The 27,822-nt window shown below is 41.7% G+C and overlaps 1 protein-coding gene across 2 annotated transcripts in view; it reads right to left on the bottom strand.

The window, feature by feature from the left end:
• LOC119952869 (myosin phosphatase Rho interacting protein) overlaps window positions 1-27,822 on the bottom strand; it is a 626,433-nt gene that overhangs the window by 222,668 nt on the left and 375,943 nt on the right. For both annotated transcript variants that reach the window (XM_038776448.1, XM_038776447.1), the window contains exon 8: window positions 2,665-2,788. In XM_038776448.1, the coding sequence (XP_038632376.1) occupies window positions 2,665-2,788 (124 nt within the window). The remainder of the gene's footprint in view (window positions 1-2,664; window positions 2,789-27,822) is intronic.

The raw sequence follows: 27,822 nt of genomic DNA, 5'->3' as shown, positions 1-27,822 counted from the left end.
AGTGCCAGGGACCCGGGTTCAACCCTAACCTTGGGTGACTGTGTGGAGTTTGTATATTTTCCCCGTGTCTGCTTAGATTTCTCCCAGGTGCTCCGGTTTCTTCCCACAGTCCAAAAGATGTGCAGGTTAGGTGGATTGGCCATGATACGACTGCCCCATAGTGTCCAAAAGGTTAGATGGGGTTACCGGGTTAGAGTGGAGGCCTAAGTACGATGCTCTTTCAGAGGGTCATGCAGACCCAATGGGCCAAATGGCCTCCTTCTACACTGCAATAATTCTATGGATTCTAATGTGCACTCCCTGTGTATTCAGTTCATCAGTCCCTCTTTGTAAACCCCTGTGCAGTCAGGTTCAGTAATGAAAGAGTCAGTATCATAAAATGGTTACAACATGGGAGACCATTTGGCACATTGAGTCCATGCTGGCTCCACAGAAGAAACACAACAATCCCCAGTCCTGTCCTTTCCTCATCGCCCTGAAAATTTTTTCACATTATCCAATTTCCTTTTGAAAGTGGTGATTCTGCTTCCACCATATTCGCAAGTAAGTAACCACACATTACATAAAAAAATAATTTCTTCACATTGCCTTTTGTTCTTTCGGCATTCACCTAAATGGGTGTCTTCTGGTTTCTGATCCCTCTGCCAAGAGGAAAATGTTTCTCTCTATCTACTCTGCTCAGACCTTGCATGGTTTTTAACAGCTCTATCAAACCACACCTCAATCTTCTCTTTAATTTATCCATGGAATTGAAGAAGCTCATCCCTGGAACGATTCATAGAAATCATTTCTGCACCCTCTTCAATGCCTTCACATCCTTCCTAAAGTGTGATGCCCAGAAGTGGGCACAGTATTTGAGGCTGAACCAGTGTTTCATAAAAGTTCAAGATAACTTCTTTACTTTTGTACGCTTAAGCTTCTATTTTATAAAGCCAAGAATGCCATATGCCTTTTTAATCGCTTCTCAGACTACCTTCAACAACTTCAGCACATTTACCTTGGGTCCATCTGATCCCTCACCCACTTTAGAATGTTAGCCTTTATTTTATATCGGGCTGGATTCTCCGCTGGCGGGATGCTCCGTTTTGCCGGCAGCCCGGGGGTTTCCTGACGGTGTGGGGCTGCCCCATAATGTGGAAACCCCATTGACCGGCCAGCGCAACGGAGCATCCCGCCGGCGGGGTGAAGCAGAAATGTGGCGCGGCAGGGCAGAGAACCCGCCCATCAGCTTTCCTTGCTCTTCCTACCAAAGTGTATCACTTCACTTTTCTGCATTTAGTTTCACTCATTTCATCAGCTTGTCCATGTCCTCTTGACGTTTATCATTGTCTTCCTTGTGGTTCATAATGCTGCCAAGGTTTGTGCCATATGCAAATTTTGAAATTGTGCTCTGCACATCCAAATTTAGGTGATTAAAATATAGATCAAGAAAAGCAATGGCTCTAGTACTGACCTGAGGAACTCCATTACATACCATCCTCCAGTCCAAAAAGAAACACTCACCACTACTCTCCGGTGATCATTATTGTCAGTTACTACTTGTAAACAAAGCACTGCTGTGGAAATTAGGTCAATCTGTAACTGAGCAAAAGTTTACAGCTGCAACATATCTAAATGCTGCCCTCAAAAATAGACAATAGTCCTAGTAGATTTGAACTGTAAGTTCCCACAAACCTTTTTCTGAAAGATGTTTGCAATTGTTTTAAATGAGACTGAGATTGCATAATTCTTATGACAACATCATCATGTTATATTGTTAGCAATGCTGTCACACAAACACTTAACACATGTACCAAATTACTTCCTCCACTATTATAACTGAACCCTTAATCCATTTACAACTAAAACATGTTAAACACTTTCCCTGTAACAGTGTCGCCTCCAGGCCATTACTTACAATACTGTATCACCTAGACATGTTTCTTTTCCAGAAAACTAGCAGAAAATGCACTCTCTTATCGGAACTGATGGCTTTTGAAAATCCATCAAGCAAAAATTGTCAAAATAATGAGAAGTACAATATGAAAAGCAAACACTTTTGAGGCATTAATGCAATATTATATAGATAGGCCCATGTCTCACCCACACTTGAAAATGTCCTATTCTACTTTGTTTAGCCTAATTTAACCCAACAATGAAGTGTCACCACACCCTACTTCATATTATAAAAATCTAGGATAAATCAATTGTGTAAAAGAATACAACAAGTGCAAGGCTAATTTATTGCTAGTGCCTTGGTGTTGGTACACAACTCTTGTACAGTTGCATATAATGTCAATTGCATATTACGTCAATTGCAATTCAGATTTAAATATTTCACTGTTTTGAGGGTGCTTTAGATATTCTTCAATGCTGTTTTAGATCCTTTAATTAGTTCTGAACTCATTACTCCACAGAAGACAGATTTGTACTAGTCTGCACTTTCAGAAGTCATTTTAACATTTCCAAGTGTGACATTTGACATAAATATAAAGGAAAATCTGGTGACCAATCTAAGTTAATGAGAAAGAAAATCAGGCAAGGGGCATCTAATCCGATATCACCCGTTTTACACCATTGGGAAAAGTTAACATTACCTCCCTCGCTCTTTTTAACCAACATCGCTGCTGATATTCATGGAATCATTTACTTACACAGTTGCAGGTGATTTGCTGTACAACTCACCTCTCTACATTGAACTTGTCTAGTTTCACTTCTCCCAGGTCGTGAATCGCTGCGAGTCTCATCAGACTCCATTTGATCAGCATCCAGCTCCAGAGCTTCAAATTTCTCTATTACAGTGGTGCGCCTGCAAGATCAGATTTAAGAAACATTAACCTCCACTCTGAAAACATTACACCATAAATGCATCCTACAGCAGGTATCAGAAATTACAAGCAAATAAACTTGGCACCTACACAGGGCTTCAGCATTCTGAAACTGGGAAAGAGAATGGCCTAGTGTTTAAACACCACATTTTACACCTTATGTTGGAGTGTAAGCAAGTAGAGAAGCTAATTCATACAAGCACGGTCCTGTAAACTGCGAGAAAAATGACCAGTTAATCTGTGCTTTTATAAAGGTTTTGAGTGAAGAATATTGAACAAGAAAGCATGCTATTCTTCGAAAACTGTCATGGCTTTTTACATCTACCTGTGCAGGCAGATGTGACCTCCACTTTCAGCATGATTTGAAAGATGCCATCTAGAAAAATACAGCAATCCTTAGAGTACAATGAAACATCAGCTTAGAGCTTGTGAAATACAGGAGTATGCCATGAACCCATTGTAGCCATCTAAGATGGACACTGGGCTACAAAATGGAGAACTGCTAAGACTGCAGGGAAAAACAGTCATAGTGAGGACAAACAGCTTGCAGAAGACTGTTTTGCATTCTGCACGTACAGAAACCAGTTTCTAGCCAGGTGCAGAGTTTCAGCCAAAGGTGCAAATGGGAAACAGATCTGCATAGTAATGAGGTGATCCAGATCCAGACCCCGGACAATAGAAACATTTAAGTATCGATGGATACTTTTCCATAGACGCCCAGACAGAATGGCGTCAAAGCAACCAAACACAAAGAGCCGTAGGGACCGCCCCACCCATCGAGGAACGACCCTAGGATTGGGGAGTTCGAAAGATATCGATTGGGAAAGACCCAATCGACGAGGGAGCCGCCCCAAGGGGGCCTGAACCTCCTGGGACCTATAAGAGTAGGTCTCGCACATGGTTCGGTCTGTTTTGCTCCGGCCCAGATCTGCTGTTGCTCCCAGATCTGTTTGCTCCAACTGTTGCTTCCAGACTCCGGCCCAGGTCTGTTACTTCGCATCCTGACTCCAGTTTCATCACCGGCCGTTGAGCATCAGCCATCGAACTGTAAGTGCCAACACAACGATCGCTACGTGATCCAGACCTTGCTAGCCCTTGACAACTTTGCCAAACAGAAAGTTACAGACCAAGAACGGGATGAAGGCCTTGCTCCCTGACCTTGCCTGTTTGTGTCTAGATAAGAATTTAGTTGTTTAGTATTAGAAGTAAGTTAGTCTCTTTAGCGTATGCATGTGTATTTATTATATTTGTTATAATAAACACCAATCGTTTGGACTTACTAATCGGTGTATGGATTTATTACTTTGAACCTGACCTTGATATACTTGTGACGGTGTCTCAATACGACACCTGGCGACTCCGAGCATAATTACACATACAGAGCCATAGTAGTGTTAAGCACACGGCCTTTAACAGAGGCGTGTTAATCACACTCCAGTAAAACGAGCAACACCATAACCATCTGACTTGGGAGTGGAGGATAGGGGGAAGAGAGAGAATGGAGATGGAAATAGGTCCCTCGGGGTTCTTGTTACAGATTGCGACTCAATAATCCTCAAATGGAATGCACAAGTTTTGGTACGTGTTCGCATGAGTCACCAACATCCTGGAAATGGAAGAAAAGAGAGAAAACACTCCTTTGCTTGAAGGACTTCATTAAAATATGGACGCCTTCATGCAAGACCTAAAAATTAGAAATGTAGCACAATTTTGAAAACTGATATAAAATTCCACTATGGTCTTGAACACAATAAAGAAATGATGCTTTTGGTGTTTTTAAATTGAACCGTATACTTATTACCAATTATATCTTGTCCAAACACACTTCCATAAAACTCATAAAAGAAACACACACATTGTTGAAATCTGAATGCCATATCTATAAAGTAATTTGTACTCAAGATTCCTCTCAGGTTTCTACTCAAGGTAGGAGCAAATCATGACTGTCGATTTATGAGCCCGAGGCCCATTACACCAATGCGCTATGGCACAGAAGGGGACAAGTCCTTTCTTTAAGGAGTTCTCAATTCCAAGTGAGCTACCCAAAAAGAATAACTTTTGCTGACTGAGAGGGACAGAAAGGAAGTTAAATGTAACATATTACTGTTGCGCGCACATTGCGTATTCCGAATTAATCAGAAAAAAGCATGATTCTGCAACACAGTTTAATTAATTATAAAGACAAAGTTTTATGTGGAAATAAAAGGGAAAGTGATCTGAATAAACACATCTATATAACACTTGAACATTCCTTACACAATTAAGGCAGATCCGGTGTGAATTTTAGTTATAGCTTTTTTCTCAATACCATAAGCCTTGCGTCTACAAACCTTCTATCAAAGTTTTGTCTAACAATAAATTACAGTTTTATAAAATGCCTTCTTTAAGGTCTAGTGACCTCCCTTTAGAAACGTAATTCAGGTTACAAATAAATGATAGCAAAAGGGTGACCAAAAGACAGAGCAAGAGTAAGAAGGAAGTGCAGGTGTCCCCTGCGGTCATCTCCCTGCAAAACAGATATACCGCTTTGGATACTGTTGGGGGAGATGGCTCACCAGGGGAAGGCAGCAGCAAGGTTCATGGCACTCTGGCTGGCTCTGCTGCGCAGCAGGGCAGGAAGAAAAATGGCAGGGCTATAGTGATAGGGGACTCGATCGTAAGGGGAATAGACAGGCGGTTCTGTGGACGCAATCGAGACTCCAGGATGGTATGTTGCCTCCCTGGTGCAAGGGTCAAGGATGTCTCGGAGCGGCTGCAGGACATTCTGGGGGAGGGTGAACAGCAAGCTGTCGTGGTGCACATAGGCACCAACGATATAGGTAAAAAATGGGATGAGGTCCTACAAGCTGAATTCAGGGAGTTAGAAGTTAAACTAAAAAGTAGGACCTCAAAGGTAGTAATCTCAGGATTGCTACCAGTGCCAAGAGCTTGTCAAACTAGGAATGTCAGGATAGATAGGATGAATGCGTGGCTCGAGAGATGGTGCAAGAGGGAGGGATTCAAATTCCTGGGGCATTGGGACCGATTCTGGGGGAGGTGGGACCAGTACAAACCGGACGGTCTGCACCTGGGCAGCACTGGAACCGATGTCCTAGGGGGGGATGTTTGCTAGAGCTGTTGGGGAGGGTTTAAACTATTGTGGCAGGGGGATGGGAACCGATGCAGGAAGTGTGGAGGTAGTAAAACAGGGACAGAAGCAAAAGGAAGTAAGGGGAAAGTGCAAGGCAGAGAAGACATAGTCAAAAATCAAAAACGGCGACAGTACAAGGTACAGTGACTGAGGGGAGCTCAGTGAATAGGCCCAGTAATACTAAAAGGAATAAAACTGGAGATGTTAAGATTCAAAACAGAGGTAAAAAAACCAACATAAGTGTACTTTACCTGAATGCTCGTAGTATTTGGAATAAAGTAAATGAGTTGATGGCGCAAATCATCGTGAATGACTATGATTTAGTGGCCATTACTGAAACATGGTTAAACGATGGTCACGACTGGGAGTTAAATATCCGAGGGTATCAAACTATTTGGAAGGACAGAGTGGATGGTAAGGGAGGTGGTGTAGCTCTGTTATTTAAGGATGACATCCAGGCAATAGTAAGGGATGACATTGGTGCTATGGAGAATAAGGTTGAATCCATTTGGGTGGAAATCAGGAATAGCAAGGCGAAAAAGTAACTGACAGGAGTAGTCTATCGGCCACCAAATAGTAACGTTACGGTGGGGCAGGCAATAAACAAAGAAATAACTGATGCATGTAGAAATGGTACAGCAGTTATCATGGGGGATTTTAATCGACATGTCGATTGGTTTAACTAGGTCGGTCAAGGCAACCTTGAGGAGGAGTTTATAGAATGTATCCACGATAGTTTCCTAGAACAGTATGTAATGGAACCTACGAGGGAACAAGCGGTCCTAGATCTTGTCCTGTGTAATGAGACAGGATTGATTCATGATCTCATAGTTAGGGATCCTCTCGGAAGGAGCGATCACAATATGGTGGAATTTAAAATACAGATGGAGGGTGAGAAGGTAAAATCAAATACTAGTGTTTTGTGTTTAAACACAGGAGATTACAATGGGCTGAGAGAAGAACCAGCAAAGGTAGACTGGGAGCAAAGACTTTATGGTGGAAGAGTTGAGGAACAGTGGAGAACCTTCCAAGCAATTTTTCACAGTGCTCAGCAAAGATTTATACCAACAAAAAGGAAGGACGGTAGAAAGAGGGAAATAAGGGAGAGTATCAAATTGAAGGAAAAAGCATACAAAGTGGCAAAGATTGGTGGGAGACTAGAGGACTGGGAAATCTTTAGGGGGCAACAGAAACCTACTAAAAAAAGCTATAAAGAAGAGTAAGATAGAGTATGAGAGTAAACTTGCTCAGAATATAAACACAGACAGTAAAAGTTTTTACAAATATATAAAACAGAAAAGAGTGGCTAAGGTAAATATTGGTCCTTTAGAGGATGGGAAGGGAGTTTTAATAATGGGAGATGAGGAAATGGCTGAGGAACTGAACAGGTTTTTTGGATTGGTCTTCACAGTGGAAGACACAAATAACATGCCAGTGACTGATAGAAATGAGGCTTTGACAGGTGAGGACCTTGAGAGGATTGTTATCACTAAGGAAATGGTGATGTGCAAGCTAATGGGGCTAAAGGTAGACAAGTCTCCTGGCCCTGATAGAATGCATCCCAGAGTGCTAAAAGAGATGGTGAGGGAAATTGCAAATGCACTAGTGGTAGTTTATCAAAATTCACTAGACTCTGGGGTGGTCCCGGTGGACTGGAAATTAGCAAACGTGACACCACTGTTTAAAAAAGGAGGTAGGCAGAAAGCGGGTAATTAGAGGCCAGTGAGCTTAACTTTGATAGTAGGGAAGATGCTAGAATCTATCAGCAAAGAAGAAATAGCGAGGCATCTGGATGGAAATTGCCCCATTGGGCAGATGCAGCATGGGTTCATAAAGGGCAGGTCGTGCCTAACAAATTTAGTGGCATTTTTTGAGGACATTACCAGCGCGGTCGATAACGCAGAGTCGATGGATGTGGTATATCTGGATTTCCAGAAAGCCTTTGATAAGGTGCCACACAAAAGGTTGCTGCATAAGATAAAGATGCATGGCATTTAAGGGTAAAGTAGTAGCATGGATAGAGGATTGGTTAATTAATAGAAAGCAAAGAGTGGGGATTAATGGGTGTTTCTCTGGTTGGCAATCAGTAGCTAGTGGTGTCCCTCAGGGATCCGTGTTGGGCCCACAATTGTTCACAATTTACATGGATGATTTGGAGTTGGGGACCAAGGGCAATGTGTCCAAGTTTGCAGATGACACTAAGATGAGTGGTAAAGCGAAAAACGCAGAGGATACTGGAAGTCTGCAGGGGGATTTGGTCAGGTTAAGTGAATGGGCTAGGGTCTGGCAGATGGAATACAATGTTGACAAATGTGAGGTTATCCATTTTGGTAGGAATAACAGCAAACGGGATTATTATTTAAACAATAAAATATTAAAGCATGCTGCTGTGCAGAGAGACCTGGGTGTGCTAGTGCATGAGTCACAGAAAGTTGGTTTACAGGTGCAACAGGTGATTAAGAAGGCAAATGGAATTTTGTCCTTCATTGCTAAAGGGATGGAGTTTAAAACTAGGGAGGTTATGTTGCAATTGTATAAGGTGTTAGTGAGGCCACACCTCGAGTGTTGTGTTCAGTTTTGGTCTCCTTACTTGAGAAAGGACGTACTGGCACTGGAGGGTGTACAGAGGAGATTCACTAGGTTAATCCTAGAGCTGAAGGGGTTGGATTATGAGGAGAGGTTGAGTAGACTGGGACTGTACTCGTTGGAATTTAGAAGGATGAGGGGGGATCTTATAGAAACATTGAAAATTATGAAGGGAATAGATAGGATAGATGCGGGCAGGTTGTTTCCACTGGCGGGTGAAAGCAGAGCTAGGGGACATAGCCTCAAAATAAGGGGAAGTAGATTTAGGACTGAGTTTAGAAGGAACATCTTCACCCAAAGGGTTGTGAACCTATGGAATTCCTTGCCCAGTGAAGCAGTTGAGGCTCCTTCATTAAATGTTTTTAAGGTAAATGTAGATAGTTTTTTGAACAATAAAGGGATTAAGGGCTATGGTGTTCGGGCCGGAAAGTGGAGCTGAGTCCACAAAAGATCAGCCATGATCTCATTGAATGGCGGAGCAGGCTTGAGGGGCCAGGTGGCCTACTCCTGCTCCTAGTTCTTATGTTAAATGCCACTGCTTTACAGAGACATTTTTAAGAGAAGTAGTCTAAGGAGTAGGGCGTGTCGGACAGGATTCTACGATCCCCCAGCCCACTGTTTTCCGGTGGCACGCCGGATGTTGGCAGTGGGATTCTCTCTTCCTGCAGCTTGTCAATGAGATTTCCCATTGAAGTCACCCCACTCCACCAAGAAACAATTGGGCGGGCTGTGCTGCCAATGGGAAAAGAAATCCTAACAGCCGGAGAATTCCGGCCACTTTATTACACATCAACAGGCATGGTTACACAAACGTTCCGTCTCTACTGAAGGAGATCTGTGCACCAGCTCTCTGCATAAACTACTACATTTGATTCTTATCCTGGGCAGCACGGTGGCACAGTGGGTTAGCCCTGCTGCCTCACGGCGTCGAGGTCCCAGGTTTGATCCCAGCTCTGGGTCACTGTCTGTGTGGAATTTGCACATTCTCCCAGTGTTTGCATGGGTTTCGCCCCACAACACAAAGATGTGCAGTCTAGGTGGATTGGCAATGTTAAATTGCCCCTCAATTGGAAAAAAATGAATTGGGTACTCTAAATTTAAAAAAAGTTTGATTCTTATCCTGGAGGAAAAATTGAAACTGATACATTTATGCATTCAGGCATCCAGGATCATATCTCCAAGTTAACAGTTGGATTCAGCAATGTAAACAAGGGGAGTTGGTACCAGCGCATTGGTCTACTGTGGATCAATTTGAACAAGCACCAGCATAAAAATCTTGTGACCATTATAAATCAGCATACCATAAAAATATTTAAAGACTGCTGCTACATCATTTTGATTACTGTACCCAAGGCCATTTCATAAGTTTTTGGTGGCACGCTGGTTGTTTATAATTCTGATTTTAAATGTATAATCTCTTGTCTGAAGATTAAGCTCACCTTTGTCAACTCTGGCTTTGACACAGTACTGCCATGCATTTCATTTTATTCCAAATCACTTCCCGAATTAACTTACTTGGGGAAATGGAAGGAAGCAATAAATACTAAGTTTCAGTTTTGTTTTGTAACAGTGTAGAAATGAGTAGGATTGCCAGTGACACTACTACTTTAATATGGTGTTTTAACATAGAAAAATCAAAGGCATTTCATGGAAGTGTCACCAGTCGAAAATCAAAAGAGCCAAAGGAGATATTGCGATGATTAAAAGTTTGGTTAGAAGCTTACTTCAAGAAAGCATATTAGAAATGGAAGTTGGTTGAGGTGCAGAAGTTTAGGGAAGAAAATCAAGAACTTTTAAAAAGATACATGTATGGTCACTAAGGTGGGGTAAATGGAGCAGGGAACATTGCCAATTGAAGCAAATCAAAGCTCTTAAGAGGATTGTAGGGCTGGAAAGAATGACAAGAAAAGGAAGTGGAAGGCCATGAAAGGATGTGAACATGAGTATTAATTTTAAATTTTAGGCACTTGGGGATCCAAAAGAGGTCTGCGAGCAGAGGAGTAATGGTTGAGAAAGATTTGGATGCAATTCACTAAAGACTGGACGTAACAACAGGGATTGAGATAATCGCTGGAGAGGTAGGTCTGGGAATTATTGGCATATATGTAGAACTCAGCCCCATGTCTTAAGACGATATTGCCAAGGAATAGCATGTAGACGAAGAGGAAGAGGTTACCAAGGATAGTTCCTTGGAAGTTCCAAAGATAATTGTGCACGGGTAGACTGAGAAGGCATTTCTGGTTTTGCTCTGGATTGCATAGATCAGAGTTGAACAAAGTGAGAGTATACCTTGTGAAATGAAGAACAGTTGTTAAATCGTTGAGGAGGACTGTGTGGCGAATTTTATCAGTCACAAAGAAATTAGTGATATTTCAGTGCTGCAGCAAGGCCATCAACTACTTGGAAAAATTCATGGAGCAGTGAGAAACTTAGGCCAGATTTAGAGGTGATAGCACATTCAAGGACTTGATAAGAAAGGGAAACTACAGATGGATGGTAGCTTGTAAGGGGAGGCTTAGGGTGAGATTTGAGAAGGCAGATGTGTTATAGTAAAGGTTTGAAAGGGAGGGGGACAGACCCAAACGAGAGACAACTAGCAAGTCATTAGTTGTCAGGCTTAAGGCTGTAGCCCCAGACACAGCAACAGCTGTACAGAAAATAAATGTTACTTCAAAAATGGTGTTTTTGTCGTGGAAGTTCAACATCAAGTTACAATACAACGTGATTACACAATTCCATATTAAATTAATCTCCCACCATAATATTTTCCCAACATTCTCTCCTGATTCCAAGGGAAAACTGTGACCTCAGGGCATCCCCACATCCTTTTTGTTTGCCAAAAAGACCCATACTTGCGAACGTCACATGCCCTATTTTCATGATTTTTTCCACGAAATATCAGCATTTGCACATAACTAAAACAGGATGTCACTAAAATAGCAGCAAAACTAATCTCCAGTCCTCTTAAGGAAACTAAAATTCTGCAGAAGCATGGTTCAGACTGCTTCTGCAGCCCCTCCAAAAATATATTAGCACAGAGCTCTCGGAATAGAAAACTATTGCTGGCCACTCCGCTGCTGCAAATTTCAACTAAAATTTCCAAAATATAAATTGAATTAACTGGGTGAAAACTATAAACAAGGCGAACCTCCATGCAACTTGTTTTTAAAGCTTTCCATCAAAATCCTGATGGCTGGAAATAAGGTGATTACCTGCCTGGTTTTGAACTGTCTCGGCAACGCTAAGAAATGGAAACCAGACATAAAAAGAAAAAAATATTTTATAAAACAGTGCACCCGAGTCCACATTTCACATAGTTTTAAGATTATGTCCTATTCTGGTCAGATTTGGATTGCAGGAATTTTGCTTTGTTTATCTCTACGAGCACCAGGCAATGTGATACCTATTTTCAGCTGCTTGAACACAACGGATTTGGAGGTCACACATAAAGCACAGGAAGTTAACTTGCAGGTACAGAAAGAAATGAGGAAGGAAATTTTTTTTTTTTTGCAAGTCTTGCTGCAATTATATAGTGTTTTGTTGAGATCATACCTAGAGTAGTGTACAATTTTGATCTACTTAGCCAAGGAAAATATCTTCACCCGAGACTGTTTGTAACTAAGGTTCACGGGATTGATTTGAGATGAGAGGGATGTCCTAGAAAGAGAAATTGTGTAGAATAGGCCTCAGAGAACTTGCTAGGATAGAGGCTAAGGGATTGTTTCTACTGGCGGAAGAGTCTAGAATTAAGGATCATAGTCTCAGTGTAAGGGGTCAACCATTTAGGACTGTGATGAGATATCTTTTCAGTCGAAGGGTTGTGAATCTTAAGTAGTCTCTACCATAAATGCATATGAGGCTTGAAGGGAAGAGATATGGGAATAGTTTGGGAAAGTGGAGTCGATATAGAAATTCAGCTGTGATCTCCACAAATGGCAGTGCAGACTCGGCAGCTGTATGGCTTACTCCCTCCTCTATTTCTTGTGTTCTTATACTATTCAAGATTTTTAAGTGGGTAAAAACTGGAGAATAGAAGAAATGGGGCCTTTTAGATTGGCCTTCATTTCAGTCAGATAAAACATAATAAACACTCAGCTCCCACAATTAGACATATCAGGCTAACAATATAAAAAAAGCTTATTCGCTTTATCAGTGTTAGCGTTTTGAAAAACCGTCTTCCTCACTCTCAGAACTTGAAATGCAAAGAGGAAACAAATGTCCCTGCAAGGAGTCTGCTTTTGTTTAAAAACTGACTTCATTGTTTCTCCAAGATGTCAGGCTTGGCAGGAATACTCTTCAATTTCTTTGGAGATTGGTATAAGTAAAAATATCTTGTAGGACTTTTATCATTTTAGTCAGCTTTCACAAGGTTATTCAGACAGTTTTACATATGGAAAGGTTTTAATCTCCTTCAAATGATTATTACTATCTGTTAGGCCAAACCGCTTATAGGATCCTAGAATTATTTTAGCAAACTTCCCTCTATTCTCTGAAGAAAAACAGCAATAAATTTAATCCTAGACAATAGACTAACCATTACTGATATTTGATCTAAACAAAGTTTAATTATACTTTGAACTACGTGATTATTTTGACTATATAAAATACTAGCTGATTATACATGGTGTTGCCCACAATAAATTAGGCCCAGTAAAAGGCATTTTTTTTTTTTAAGTGCAACACTTGAAATACATATTACAATCCCAGATCAGACCACAATAGTCGCTAGGATACTGGACAGAAACCTCAATATTTTGTTTTAATTTTATAACACTGAGGAAAGGGTACTTAGCTCCAGGATGATTTTATGAAAAATAGGGATATGGTATAACAAAACATTAAAATATCTTTAACATCACACCAGAAAATAGCTTACAATTACCCCTTAAGCAATGCTAATCAATACAGTGAAAACAGTAACCCTTAACTGCCATCTGTATTCCCACTCAAACAATAAAACAACAATCTCAGGTTTCAATCCACTGTTAAATGCAGCTAGCCCTCAGGAATACCTGCTGCAATCGATATTCTTTGAGAAAGAGAGATCCTTTCACACTGAATCCTGTCAGAAACATGCAGAAACTCTGGCTGCATTTTGTTAGAAGCTGCTTCAGCTGGTTTCAGCTCACCTTCTAACCACACTCTTCTGAACTGCTTGAAAAGAATCTGTTAAACTATCTACAGACATATATATATTATCTGAACAGATGCTTGACTTCTGCTCACATCTCCATCTAAAACTCAACTAACATGCTTTTCTGCAAAATGCTTGATACCATAGCTTCTCAGAGTAATTGCAACATCCTACCAAACCAAAATCTAATTAACTCCATAATACACAAGTAGGCTTAAATAACCCGTTCAATGAAGTTACTGTGAAAATTCCCTCGTTGCCCCACTACGGCACCTGTTCGGATACACTGAGGGAGAATTCAAAATGTCTAACCTCCCATTGGGATTTCCCTTAATCTAAACAACATTTCACTAACTCAAACTTTTTAAGATGCTTTAATTGCACTCCTGACTCCCCAAAATCTTTCAAATAAATTAACCCTTACTGCACCAAATACCTATATTACAACCAAAATTCCTATATTCACTACATGCACAATATGCTACATTTTTATTTATACTGAATTTAATCACACTCAAGTAATGTTATTCATATTGATCAACTAAAACTAATGCACTATTACCACATTCCTAGCTTTTAAAAAAAAGTATTCAAAATTTCTAATATTGTTTTCATTAAGAATTTGTTGTCAAGTAATTTCCAAATTAGACATTATCTATCATTGCTGCAGGTGGTGATGAAGAATGAAAATACACGTCTCAATAAAAGACAAAACTGATTAGCAGCCCTAGCCACGGTGGCACTCCCATCCCCACCCAAGCACTCAACTAGCCTAGTGGTGGTGGCAACACTCCAGTCATGGAATCAACTGCGACAAAGTTTCGGTCAAACCGAAATGTGCAACAAAGCCCCCATCTGCAACAATCACAGGTTCGCACCGGCACTCATACACGTCTCCTTCAAAATGTGGAGGCCGGGGGGGGGCGTTGTGTGTGTGTGTGTGTGTGAAGGAGAAGACAGAGACACTGACAGTTAATGACCTATACACCAACAACAGGGTAACAACACTTGAAGAGCTGACAGAAAGATTCCAACTAACAGGGGACAACGAATTCAGGTACCCACAACTCAAAAACTTTCTGCAAAAGGAAACAAGGACGTACCCACGACCACCACGACAGTCATTACTAGAGGAACTGCTGGACACGAACATCTTAGGGAAAGGGAACTTAGTGACATGTACAGACAAGTGCTCAGGAGGGCCGACACCCAACTGGATGAGGCAAGGGAAAAGTGGGATGAAGACTTGGTTCGAATTAGAGTGGGGACTCTGGACCAAAGCACCACACAGGATCAACTCTACCTCCACATGCACAAGTCTCAACCTAGCACAGCTAGAAGTGGCACACAGAGCCCACTTGACCAGAACACGAATGGGCAGGTTCTTCCCAGAGGTGGAGGACAAATGTGAACCGTGTCAAGGAGGCCCGGCCAACCATGCCCACATGTTCTCGTCTTATCCCAGATTACTGGGCACTGGACAGCTTTCTTCAGGGGGGTGGGGGTGAGGTGGGCGCCTCTATGATCCCATGACATAGAATCCTGCTCAGCTGGCGGTCAGCAGCACCACCTAAAGCAGCAGACTAATTGTCCTGTCTGTCTGAGTTTCTCCAAATGGACAAAAATCAAATTTGCCATACCTGGGTCGGAAGAGGGCTTCCACAGAATGTGGGAGCCATTCACTCGGTTGCTCCGAGACCTGTTTGCAGCCAACAACTAGGTAGCCAAAGAGCAAGAAAGAGTTGCCATGACACAGAAGGGAAAGAAGGGGGGGGGGGGTTTAATAAAAATTATTATTCAAAGGGGGGGGGGGGGTGGTCAGGGGAAACAAGAAATTCAACCAAACCCAACAGGAGAGCCAGGGGACACAAGGGAGGGGAGGGGAGGGCAAGAGTAACAACAATAGGAACCAGGGGGGAGAAAATGAGGGGGTAAAAACCTGTGGGGTGTAATACAAAGGGTTCCACAACTGCCACAGCAAACACTGAGGAAAGGACAAAAGAATGGAAAGGGTAAACTGATATATCCATGCAAATAGTTAAAACTGTCCTTGATGTAAATAACTCTAATGGTACTCCCTATGTTCTCTCATGCGTAACTCACTGTTCTGTTCGTATTTATATTTGTTATGTACACCAAAAAACCCAATAAAAACACTAAACAAAAACTGATTAGTAGCACAATCGACATATTAACAAAACGTGTCAGAGGTTAAATACAAAATGCGTCAGAGGTTTAAATTATTTAGTATTTGTATATGTATTTAATTATTATTATTAAATACATATACAAATATCTAAATAATCTGAGTAACATATATGTATAAAATTGACATTTGTCATTTTATTTTTATGCAACAAGGGGATATCTGTTGCTACCAGGAAATCTATAGGTGCAATTCTAAATAAAAATTAGTAATTTGACTAAAAAAAAGATATTTAAACAGCACTTCAGCAGCCTATCCAGGAAGATGGTACACTTGGACAAATTTAACTGTTGTCCAGTGGCATACTAATTTCCAACATATGAGGCTTGTGAAGCCAACTGCAGTACCAAAGTAGATTAGCCTAATTTGCAAAAACCAGAAGGGATGAATTCAAAAAAACACATTTGTGGGATTCACACTAGCACTGAGACTTGCGCACCAGAAGCCAGTGGCACGAGCATGCCATAAAGCTCTATATCAATGTAGTTTATATTATGCAATGTTTCAAGGTATCATGTAAAGGGAGAAGAAGATGTCATACTCTCCAGCTTCTCTGTCTCAGATCTCATTGAAGGTTACTCTGCTAATGTTGGCTGAAGGAGCCGGGAATTTTGAAATGAGCACTAATGGATTACAGTGTCCATCTGTAACCACTCTCCTACATACTATATGTAATCAGTTCCTGCAATCAATACGCTTTGTTGATTGCAACCTGACCAACTGGGCACTTCCTGAATCCTTGACTAAATTATTCTAAATGCCAGATTGTTTCATATGTTAAATCATATGCTTCACATTTGACATTAAAAACAAAAAATTGTTCAACCTAATTTAGTAAAGGCGTATCTGCAACACATGGACTCGTGTGATCATCCAAATGTGCAATTGTGCATATAAGATATGGATATATAGATATACATATTATATAGAGATATGCTGTTTTTGTAGGGTACAAGGATTTGTTTTAATATCCAAATATTCAATAGAGCACAGAAAATTGAAGGCCGAACGCATCATCACTAAAATTCTCATAATTTATTCATGGAACATTATTGTGGCATGAATATGTGCAATATGGTGGGATTAATTCTGAGTTTGTCATCATTTGTAGAGTCCAATATTTAATTATCATAGAATCATAGAATTTACAGTGCAGAAGGAGGCCTTTCGGTCCATCAAGTCTGCACCGGCCCCCAGAAAGAGCATCTTACCCAAGCCAACACCTCCACCCTATCACCGTAACCGAGTAACCCCATCCAACCTTTTTGGACACCAAGGGCAATTTAGCATGGCTAATCCACCTAACCTGCACATCTTTGGACTGTGGGAGAAAACCGAAGCAGCCAGAGGAAACCCACGCAGACAACGTGCAGACTCGGCACAGTGACCCAAGCCGGGAATCGAACCTGGGACCCTGGAGCTGTGAAGCAACTGTGCTAACAACTGTGTGTGTACCCTATACATTTGATACCCAATACAAAGAGCAATAACAATGGTATTAATCAGTATTCATGAAGGTGGTCATAGAGAGTACAGAAGATGCCCTTTGGCTCATTGATTCTGCACCAACTAAATCTACACTTCAAGTGCTCATCCACATATTTTTTAAAGATTGTGAGGTTTCCCACGTCTATTACCCTCCCAGGGAGTGCACTCTGGACCCCACCCAAAACACTTCCTCAAATCCCCTCTAAACCTCCTGCTCCTCACCGTAAAATTATGCCCCCTTGTTATTGATGGTGTCAAACATAGAGCATTTATATCACAGCTATAAAACTGGGTTTAGTCCAAGTCAAACCCATGTGATTTAAATCAATGTGTCTGAACTTTGATGAAAAGGAGTAAAAGCTTCTCGCTGCTTCTATTGGTTTTACATTTCTCTTATGTAGGTGGATTTAAATGAAGTCAGTACAAATACCTCCAGTTTTCTGCGTCATGAATTAGAATCGACATCAGATACTACAAAACAAAAACTGTGGTTCAGGACAAAAGTCTAGCACAACTTAAAATAATCTTACCAAAAATATTAAATTTAAGTTAAAAATCCACAGGGTACAGTGTAGAAGCCTTTTTTAAATATCCTGCAACCAATAATGTCTATTAATCCACTTGCACTTTTATAGTGCCATATTGCAATTCAAAGTGCTTCAAAGTTATACAAAATATGAAGTCTATTAACCGATGTAACTATGGCAGCTATTCTGCAACAGAAATCTCTCTCATGTGCCAGTAAATAAATTATGACTTTTTTTGAGGTAGGGAAGAATGTTGGCCAGGCCATCAGGTTTTTCTTTGAAAGATTACAATATTATCTTGAACATCCACCTAAACCTATAGACAGGGCTCAAGTTCAATCGCAGAGAATGCTTACTGCTGCACAGAAGTTTGCAACTTGTTTATGCACTTAAGCCTGCCATCAATATTTAAAACAACAACTCCTGACCTACGTTTAATGGCACTATCAATAGAGTCACATCGATGTACAAATATAATCAAAACATTTGTATTTCTTGGTTTCGCTGGTAAAACCAACTTGTTTATACTGCAATTTAATTTTTCGGGTGGGAGCAAAGGTGGAATAACTACGACCCCACAGGTCAAGTTCCCTGGCTGGACTTCAATTAACAGGTACAACCATCCAGCATCAATTGTAAGGAATGTCTCATGTTATAAGCAATGGACATGCACCAAAAAATGCAAGTTCCTCGAGGTTCACTGAACAAGGTTCACTGAACAAGCTAAACTGTCATTTTTTGTGATTTAGCTGGCTTTTGTGAACAAGCTATAATCCAATTAGTGGAACACTGAACTTTGAAGTTATTTTATTTACTGAGCCTTAATCTTTTATACCCACCTATAGATTGCTTGTCTTCTTTGAGGAAATTGGTTTTAAAAATCATGTAGGAATGCACAAAATGTTATTTTGTGGCTACAGCCTGTCAAACACAAATTATTTGTATGTTGTATGTGGAGAGCATGGCTCGGAGCTGCACATAGGCATACCAAAACTTAGGTACCAACCTAGTGATGCTACACAGGGCGACATGCATGCCAAACAGCAGAAGTAGCAATAATAACATGCGATCCCACTCTGATCAAAGCTCAGCAGTCCTGCCATATCCAGGCATGAATGGTCGTGGATAATTAAACAAATAACTGGAGACTGCGATTCCACAAATATCTCCATATTTTCCATGCCAGTGCAAAAGACATTGCTTTTTAAAAAATGTTTCTTTAAAATTGTTCCAATTAAGGGGTAATTTAGCATGGCCAATCCACCTACCCTGCGCATCTTTGGGTGGTGCGGGTGAGACTTGTGCAGAGACTGTGAGAAGGAGCTGCACGGTCTTCCCGTGTCTGCTTCGGTTTCCTCTGGGTGCTCCGGTTTCCTTCCGCAAGTCCTGAAAGATGTTCTTGTTAGGTGAATTGGACATTCTGAATTCTCCCTCTGTACCCGAACAGGTGTGGCGACTAGGGGATTTTCAAGTAACTTCATTGCAGTGTTAATGCAAGCCTACATGTGACAATAATAAAGATTATTATGTGCAAACTCCACACATACAGTGACCCGGGGCAGAGGTTGAACCCAGGTCCTCAACTACTGCACCACAATGCCGCCTGCAAAAGACATTGTTGAAGTATTTGTAATCACTTTCAGACAGAAGTGCAGAGTAGATGATCCATCTCGGTCTCCAGTAAATTCTATTTATTCCACATTCCAGGTAGGTCTCACCAACACCTTGTACAGTTCCAGTCACCTGAGGAAGGAGCAGTGCTCCGAAAGCTAGTGTTTGAAACAAACCTGTTGGACTTTAACCTGGTGTTGTAAGACGTATTACAGTTCCAGCAACACTTTGCTATTTTTGTACTGTTAATTTGCTATTTTTGTACTTTTAATTTACTGTTTTTGTACTTTTAATTTGCTTTCTGCGATTCATGCACAAGAACATCCAGATCCTTCTGCACCAAGTACTCCGAAGTTTCTCTTCATTGAGATAATAAGATGTTGTTCCACTTTTCCGACCAAAATGGATAACCTCACACTTACCCACCTTAAACTCCATCTGCCAAATTTTGGCCCACTTACCTAACTTATCTATATCCATTTGTAAATTTTTAATTTCTTCATTGCCACTTACTATCCCACCTATTTTGGTGACATCTGCAAATGGCTATGGTAATTATAAGGGAAGTCCGTCAAGTTCGCAGGGAGACGTTTGTTCAGCTTTTCAGCAGCACACACAAGACCCAGTTACACATTAATGGGTTATTACTCTTTTCTCTTGGCTACTACAGAGGACGACCTATTATACAACTGCTGGTGAATTCCTGGTCCAATCAGGACAAGGGAATAATCATCCGGAACTGGATGAACCTCACGCATGTCACATGCAGGTTATTACGACCCCCACCCCAGTCTGACAATCCGTTAAAAGGCAACTCCAGAGGAGGAGAGAACCAATATGATAAATAGAGGACAAAACCAGTACCCCAACCAAGCAGAACATAAATAAAACAGAGCCCCGCGGAGAACGTCACAAGATCCACATTGACACCTGGAACACCAAGTCAACTCAATGTAAACGGAGTCAGTCACAAGCGCATCAACTCAGAGTCTCCAGGCTCAAAGCTTGTAGCCATGTAGAACATCGCGGTCGTACAGCCCACTTAAACCCGGTTGCGGAACAGTCGCTCGAAACTAACACCTCACTCACAACCTGGATGACAGTCCAAGGGGGTGGCGGCAAACTTACAAACGGACGTTCCGGTGGACCCACTGCCGCAGCAAGCCACCTGCGCAATAGAACGGCTGATGAAGAAGAATTAAAAAGTCACAGTCCGACAATACCACTTCTGGTACTGCCAGATACATCAGACCCCAGAACACACGCAGCGCACACGCTCCAAAAGCTGGTATAAAAAACCTTGGCCGGTGCTCAGCTTCAGTTTCAGCACAGGGCCCAGAAAATGCATCGCAGCAACAAAATTAGTCCACACCTCAGTCCGCAGTCGGAAAAAGAAATTTCAGGGCGGTAGCCGATATCCTTAACCCCCCGTCATCGCCAATATAGCAACAACAAGGAGAATCTGGGGAGTTCACAGGGACACATTTATTCAGCTTTACAGCGGGACATACATAGGGCCCGGTTACACATTACAGAGTCCTTACTTCTTTCTCACGGCCACTACAGAGGTCAACTTAATATACAAATGCTGGTTAATTCCCGGGCCTTACAGTACAGAAGGAGGCCATTCAGCCTATCGAGTCTGCACCAACCCTTCAAAAGACTACCCCACCTAGGCCCAATCCTCTGCCCTATCATGTAAGCCCACCTAGCCTTTGGACACTAAGGGGCAATTTACCATGGCCAATCCACCTAACCTGCACATCTTTGGACTTTGGGAGGAAACCAACGCAGACATGGGGAGAATGCACAAACACCACAGTCATGCAAGGTCAGAATCAAACACGGGTCCCTGGCGCAGCAAGGCAACAGTGCAAACCATTGAGCCACCAGTCTTCTATCCAAACTAATAAATTACCCCAAATCCCATGTGATCTTACCTTGTGTGACCCCCATTATCCACTTGGCTTGTGACATCTTCGAAGAACTCTAGCAAATTAGTCAAATATGATTTACCCTTCATAAAAACATGCCGACTCTGATGGATTGAGTTTTGACTTTCTAAAAAGCCTGCTATTACTTCCTTAATAATGGAATTTAACAATTTCCCAAAACGGATGCTAAACGAACTGGTGTGTAGTTTCCTTTCTGCCTCCCTCCCTTTTTGAATAAGCATTTTTTCAATCAACTCGAACCTTTCCGAAATCCAGGGAATTTTGGAATATTATATGCAATGGATCCACTATCTTCGCTGACACTTCCAGGCCACGAACCGCAGAGGACGTGGCTTACTTCAATCCAAATAGCTTGTTTAGTACTTTTTCCCCATCGATAATGATTGTTCTAAGTCCCGCCCTTTCTATTACCTCTACACTACCTGTTAATATTGGGATGGCATTAGTGTCCTCTGCCATGAAAACTGAGGCATAATATTAATTTAGTATCTCCACCATTATTGGGATGGCATGAGTGCCCTCGACCATGAAAAATGAGGCAAAATATTAATTTATAGTGTCTCCACTCTAGTACGGCCGCATTTGGAGTATTGCGTACAGTTCTGGTCGCCTCATTATAGGAAGGACGTGGAAGCTTTGGAACGGGTGCAGAGGAGATTTACCAGGATGTTGCCTGGTATGGAGGGAAAATCTTATGAGGAAAGGCTGATGGACTGGAGGTTGTTTTCGTTAGAGAGAAGAAGGTTAAGAGGTGATTTAATAGAGGCATACAAAATGATCAGAGGGTTAGATAGGGTGGACAGCGAGAGCCTTCTCCCGCGGATGGAGGTGGCTAGCACGAGGGGACATAGCCTTAAATTGAGGGGTAATAGATATAGGACAGAGGTCAGAGGTGGGTTTTTTACGCAAAGAGTGGTGAGGCCGTGGAATGCCCTACCTGCAACAGTAGTGAACACGCCAACATTGAGGGCATTTAAAAATTTATTGGATAAGCATATGGATGATAAGGGCATAGTGTAGGTTAGATGGCCTTTAGATTTTTTCCATGTCGGTGCAACATCGAGGGCCGAAGGGCCTGTACTGCGCTGTATCGTTCTATGTCCTATGTCCACCATTTCTGTGTTCCCCACGTGGATTTCCCCGGTCTCATCTGCCAAGGGATCAACATTCACTTTAGTTACTCTCTTCCCTTTTATATACTTCTAGAAGCTTTCGCTATCCGTTTTAAAATTTTGTGCTAGTTTTCTTTCATAATTTACCTTTGCTCTTTTTATATTTTTTTTAGTAACCCTTTGTTGATCTTTAAAAGTTTCCAAATCCTCCAGCCTACCACTGGCCTTTGCAATATGGTATGCTATATATCTTTAACTTCCTTGCTGTTTCTCAAAAATAACGGAAGAGGGTTTATTAATTCAGTGACATTACCACTACACTGTCAGACAGCCATCAAAGAGATGAGGAACAGATTAGAAGCATAATAGTTAAAGGGGTTTCAATAATTAGGGGGCTAGATGGCATCCTCTGCAGCCATGGATGAGAGTCCCAAAGCATATGTTGCCTACCTGATATCAGGGCAAGAGATCTTTCAATGTGACTGGAAAGGAATTTGGAAAAGAAGCAGGTGGGTCCACTTGTCAGATTCATAATGAGACCAGTGGCAGAGGGAAGAATAGAGGAGTTCCTGCTGAAGGAGTACTAGGAGGTAAGAGCTAAATGTAGAAAGCAGCTCAAAAATAATAATCCTTTGAACCACGTTGCAATTACAGACGGAGAAACAGGGTAGGGAAGAAAGTATGCGGCCAAAGAATCAATGTGGCACAGAGTAGTTTCATTTTATCAGTTAAAAGGCCATGAGGCATTGACCATCGTTGAGAGCAGGCTATAAACTGGACATTATTGGGTGATAAATATTGCAGTTTGAAAGATCTCTAGAAAGGACAGGAAAATTGGAAAGATAGCAAAATTAATTATCATGGATAATACTACTGCATTAAAAGAAGCAGGTACTAGTAAGGGTGATCAAGCAATAGAAACACGGTACTGAATGTTATCACCGTTCTCTCTCGTCTGCCGCCGCCCCCCCCCCCCCCCCCCCCCCACACACACAAAACCAGGCTGGGTGGCAGGCAAGGCATGGACATGATATTGGGTACCATGGCGGCAGCATCATACCCGTCACTTACCTGCCCCGTTGATATATTTTACCTATCGGACTGGGGAAGAATTGGGTGGCCGACTCACCAGTGGGCTAATTGAAGCCCTTAAGCAGCCAAAGGGTCGTCTCCTGCCGCTACTGGGATTTTTGCACGCCAGAGGAGACCCACGCATAATGACTAGGCCACCAGAGAAAATTGGCCAGCCGTCTGGTCATGTTATCACGTGTTACCTTTGAAACAGAGATTTAGAATATCTTTATGTGTGTTATGATTTTTATGGACAACACTGCAAGAATTGATTTTTTTTTTTTTCCAAACTTCCTTGCTTAGCCATGGATATTTTTCCCTTGTTGCAATCTTTCTTCCTCTCTGGAATGTATTTTAGTTGGGAGGAATCGAGTATCCCCTTAAACAACTGCACTGGTCAAAGGCTTTCCACACAGATCACCAGGGCCAAATCTGTCCTCATGCAACGTGATGCTAGTGCGGGACTCCAGTTTCTCGCCCTCTAACTGAATTTGCAATTTTGTCATACAATGATCATTCTTCCCTGAAGGATCCTTATCTAGGAGATCATTAATTAATCCCTCCTCATTTGCCAATACCAAATCTAGAATAGCCTGCTACGTGGTTGGCTCCATAACATGTTGCTCCAAGAAACAATCTCTAATACATTCAATGAACTCCCCCTCAAGGCGACCTCCAAAGTTGGTTCTGAAGATTCCCTCAGCACCAGCTAGTCTAATCTCCTTTCCAAAGAAGAATCTTGAACCCACGTTCAAGACGAGCAGGCTGCCTCAGCTCAAGTCCACTGCTTAAAGGCACATTCCGATTATGAGTCCATAGACAAAAATAATAAAAACAAAAGAAATGGGAACGGTGGCCTGGCCCGCGATCGGGGCCTACCGATCGGCGGGAGGGCTGGTTTTGTGGGGGAATACGCGGAAATACTCCGGCAGTAGCGCATATGCGCGGAAATACGATGGCCGTAGCTCGCATGCGCGGAAGCATGTCGGCCGTTCCGCGCTGGCTGGAGCTGCGGGGACCACTCCGGCGCCAACCTATCCCTGTAGGAAGGGGAGCATTCCCCGTTATCGCGGACCGTTGACACCGGAGTGGTTGGCGCCGCTTTTCACACCGGTGTGGGGGCATAGCCCCATTATTGGAGAATCCCACCCCTAGTCTTTTAAAATCCAACAAGTATAACAAGTATATGAACATGCAGAAAAGAAAGACAACATTTTAAATTGCTCCCTCCGAGCTCAAAAGATTGGCATTGCATTAAAAATTATCACATTGTTAAAGAGGTTCCTTGTACTGTTAACTGTGAGCCATAACCTTCGGTGGTGAGTTTAATGGACATCTAATGTGCAAATCAAACAAGTTACTAAAAATAAAATAGCATGATAGCATTTGTACAAGGCAAACAGTAGAGTGGTATACATAGACTTGCAAAATCTTGAGATTAGCAGATATATTCACATCCTGAATTTGCTGGCTGATTTGCACATTAATGATAGCGTGCATTGGGAGGTCACTGATATTTTTGTAGGTAGATTTTTCCCAATGTATCTTTATTAAAACTGAATAGCTTTGCAAACGAAGGAAGATTTACCTGTTAACTACAGGATGTCTGCAATTGGTGTCAGTAAAGCGACTTCACTTGCATTTGATCAGAACAATGTAGGACATGTGGAAAAGGGTGCAGCATATTGGGACATTGTTGAGCAAAATAATTTTGTTTCAACGATATTAAAATGTGCCACATGATTGCCTGTACAATAATTCACAAGAAAAAAATCTAAGTGATTTCTTGCAACTGTTACTGTTTGCCTCCCACACTGGCCTTCTGTCTGTCTTGTGCTTGCCACCTCCACTTTGCTTTCTCTATAGTTTCTCAGTATAATTCACACACAGCCTGAACCTTGTTTCCCTTCCTGAGCCCGATTGTGTCAAGATTAGTTTTTGTGCCCATCGAATTATGCAAAAGCTAGAGAAAAGTATCAGAAAACTCTTTACTGAGACAGCGTACAAGCAAGAATGAAGTTATTCTGATGCTTGCAGTTTCTGATCTATTTCAATCTTTTTCTTGATTTCTTCATGTTTTCATGTGCCTCAATCTATTTCGTTCTTAATAGGTAGTTTTTTCATGTGCAGCAAATACCCGAGGTAGATAAGAATGACAGCATCTGTGTGGGCCTGTACAGTGCCACATTTATGATTACTGCTGTTCAAGAATGGGAAAAATTATCAGTTCAGAAGACAAGAGGTGAGCCTAGTCCAGGATGTGGAACGATTGGAGGCCATATGCTGAGGCTGAATTTCTAGTTTACCAGCAAACACTAGATTTAAAAATACTTATCTGTTCAGATCCTTCCAACAGCCTGGCCCTCCTCATTTCAGTAACGTCCTCTACACTGACAACCACCTGAAATCTCTGTGCTTCTCAATTTTGGCCTCCTACATCTTTCTGATTTCCTCCACTCCACCACTGGCAGACAAATCTTCAATCATCTCTATCATAACCTCTGGAATTACCTCCCTAAACCAGAGACTTCTCACTCCTCATTCAGTGGTTATATTGAACCCCACTTCTTTGACCAAGCTTTTGCCACCTGTCCTCCCTCGGCTTGGTGTCAAATTCTGTCTGATAAGATTCCTGTAAAGTGCTTTGGAGCAATTTAGTATGTCAAAGGCATTTTATAAATGCAATGTTGCTGTCATTAATGAAACAGCAACCAGCTTAATTAGTCTCACCATCTTTGCATTCCTGATTTCAAGTAGCAACCACCAATCACCCATCTGCTTTTGTGGTTACTAGTGGTGCAACTTGTGCAAGGCCCAGCGTGTCTGTTTATTTATTCTCCTTTGGCAGCATGCTGCTATAGGAAGTGTCAGCATTGAAATATGGATATGATCCATTCACCTCCATTGATAGTCAATGCCCATGTGGCGAAGTCCAGTCGCTAACATGTACACAAGCCTGAGATCCTAGAGACCAGCAATGACCAAAAACATTTGCCAATAAAATAAATCTAGTTGCAAATACTTGTGACTAAGAGGAGAAATTCTAAACATTCCACAAGTACTAAGTGATTCAATTGCTAACTCTTAGCATTCTGATGCACACAGGGGAAGAGGGACGGAATTAATGCCAGCACAACATAATTCCAGCACAGTCAAATAGATTGAATCATAGAATCCCTATCGTGCAGAAGTAGGCCATTTAGCCCATCGAGTCTGCACCAACACTTTCAATGACCACACTACCTAGGCCCAATCCCCTTTCCTATTCTTGCAACCCCACCCTTAGGACTGTGGGAGGAAATCGGAGCACCCGGAGGAAACCCACACTGACACGGGGAGAAAGTGCAAACTCCACAGTTTCCCCGAGGATGGAATTGAATCCAGGACTCTGGCGCTGTGAGTCGGCAGTGCTAATCACTGTGTCACCATGTCGCCCCAAGTTACTTTCGGAAGTATTTCAGTGTTATGATATTCCCTCAGAGAGAGTCTGGTCTTTCCAATAGCAACTGAAACCTAAACATAAGTATGAGAGAGAAGGGGCTGTGATTAATTGGGTAAATAGATAAAATGATATGTAGGCGAGTAACAGTGTGAAACAGTTAAAGAAACAGTTCAAAATGTTTTACAAAAATGCAATCCATTTAAAATCAAAAATTCAGCAAGACCAACCAATCTGTGGCTCACTCAGGAAGTTAATATTATTAGATTAAAAGGAGGCTCACAATATTACAAACAGGAGCAAGTCTGAGGATTGGGAATTTTTAGATACTAGCAGAAGCCACCAAAAGTTGATTAAAAAGGGAAAAAAAGTGTAAATCAGCCAGGAATATAACAGATTGCAAAAGCTTTAATACACATAAAAAGCGAGTAGCTAATTAGTCACTTAGAAGCAGAGACAGAAGAAATCATCATGGGGATGAGGAAATGGCAGAGGCATTCAACAAATATTGTGCCTTTTTTCACAGAAGGCACAAATTTCATTGCAGAAATTGACAGTAACCTAGGGACTAAAAAGAGTGAAAAAAAATGAAGGAAATTAATATCAAGAGGGAAAAGCTTGAAGGGCTAAAATCCGACAAATCTCCAGGATCTGATACCCCACATCCTAAGTTCTAAAAGAGATAGCTTCAGTGATAGTGAATGTGCTGGCTATGTTTTTCCAAAATTCCTTACATTTGGGAACGGCCCCATTAGG

Source organism: Scyliorhinus canicula, chromosome 18, assembly GCF_902713615.1.
Source record: "Scyliorhinus canicula chromosome 18, sScyCan1.1, whole genome shotgun sequence".
Taxonomy (NCBI): Eukaryota; Metazoa; Chordata; class Chondrichthyes; order Carcharhiniformes; family Scyliorhinidae; genus Scyliorhinus; species Scyliorhinus canicula.
Note: the sequence above shows the minus strand (reverse complement) of the source record. Positions and strands in the feature narration are given on the sequence as shown.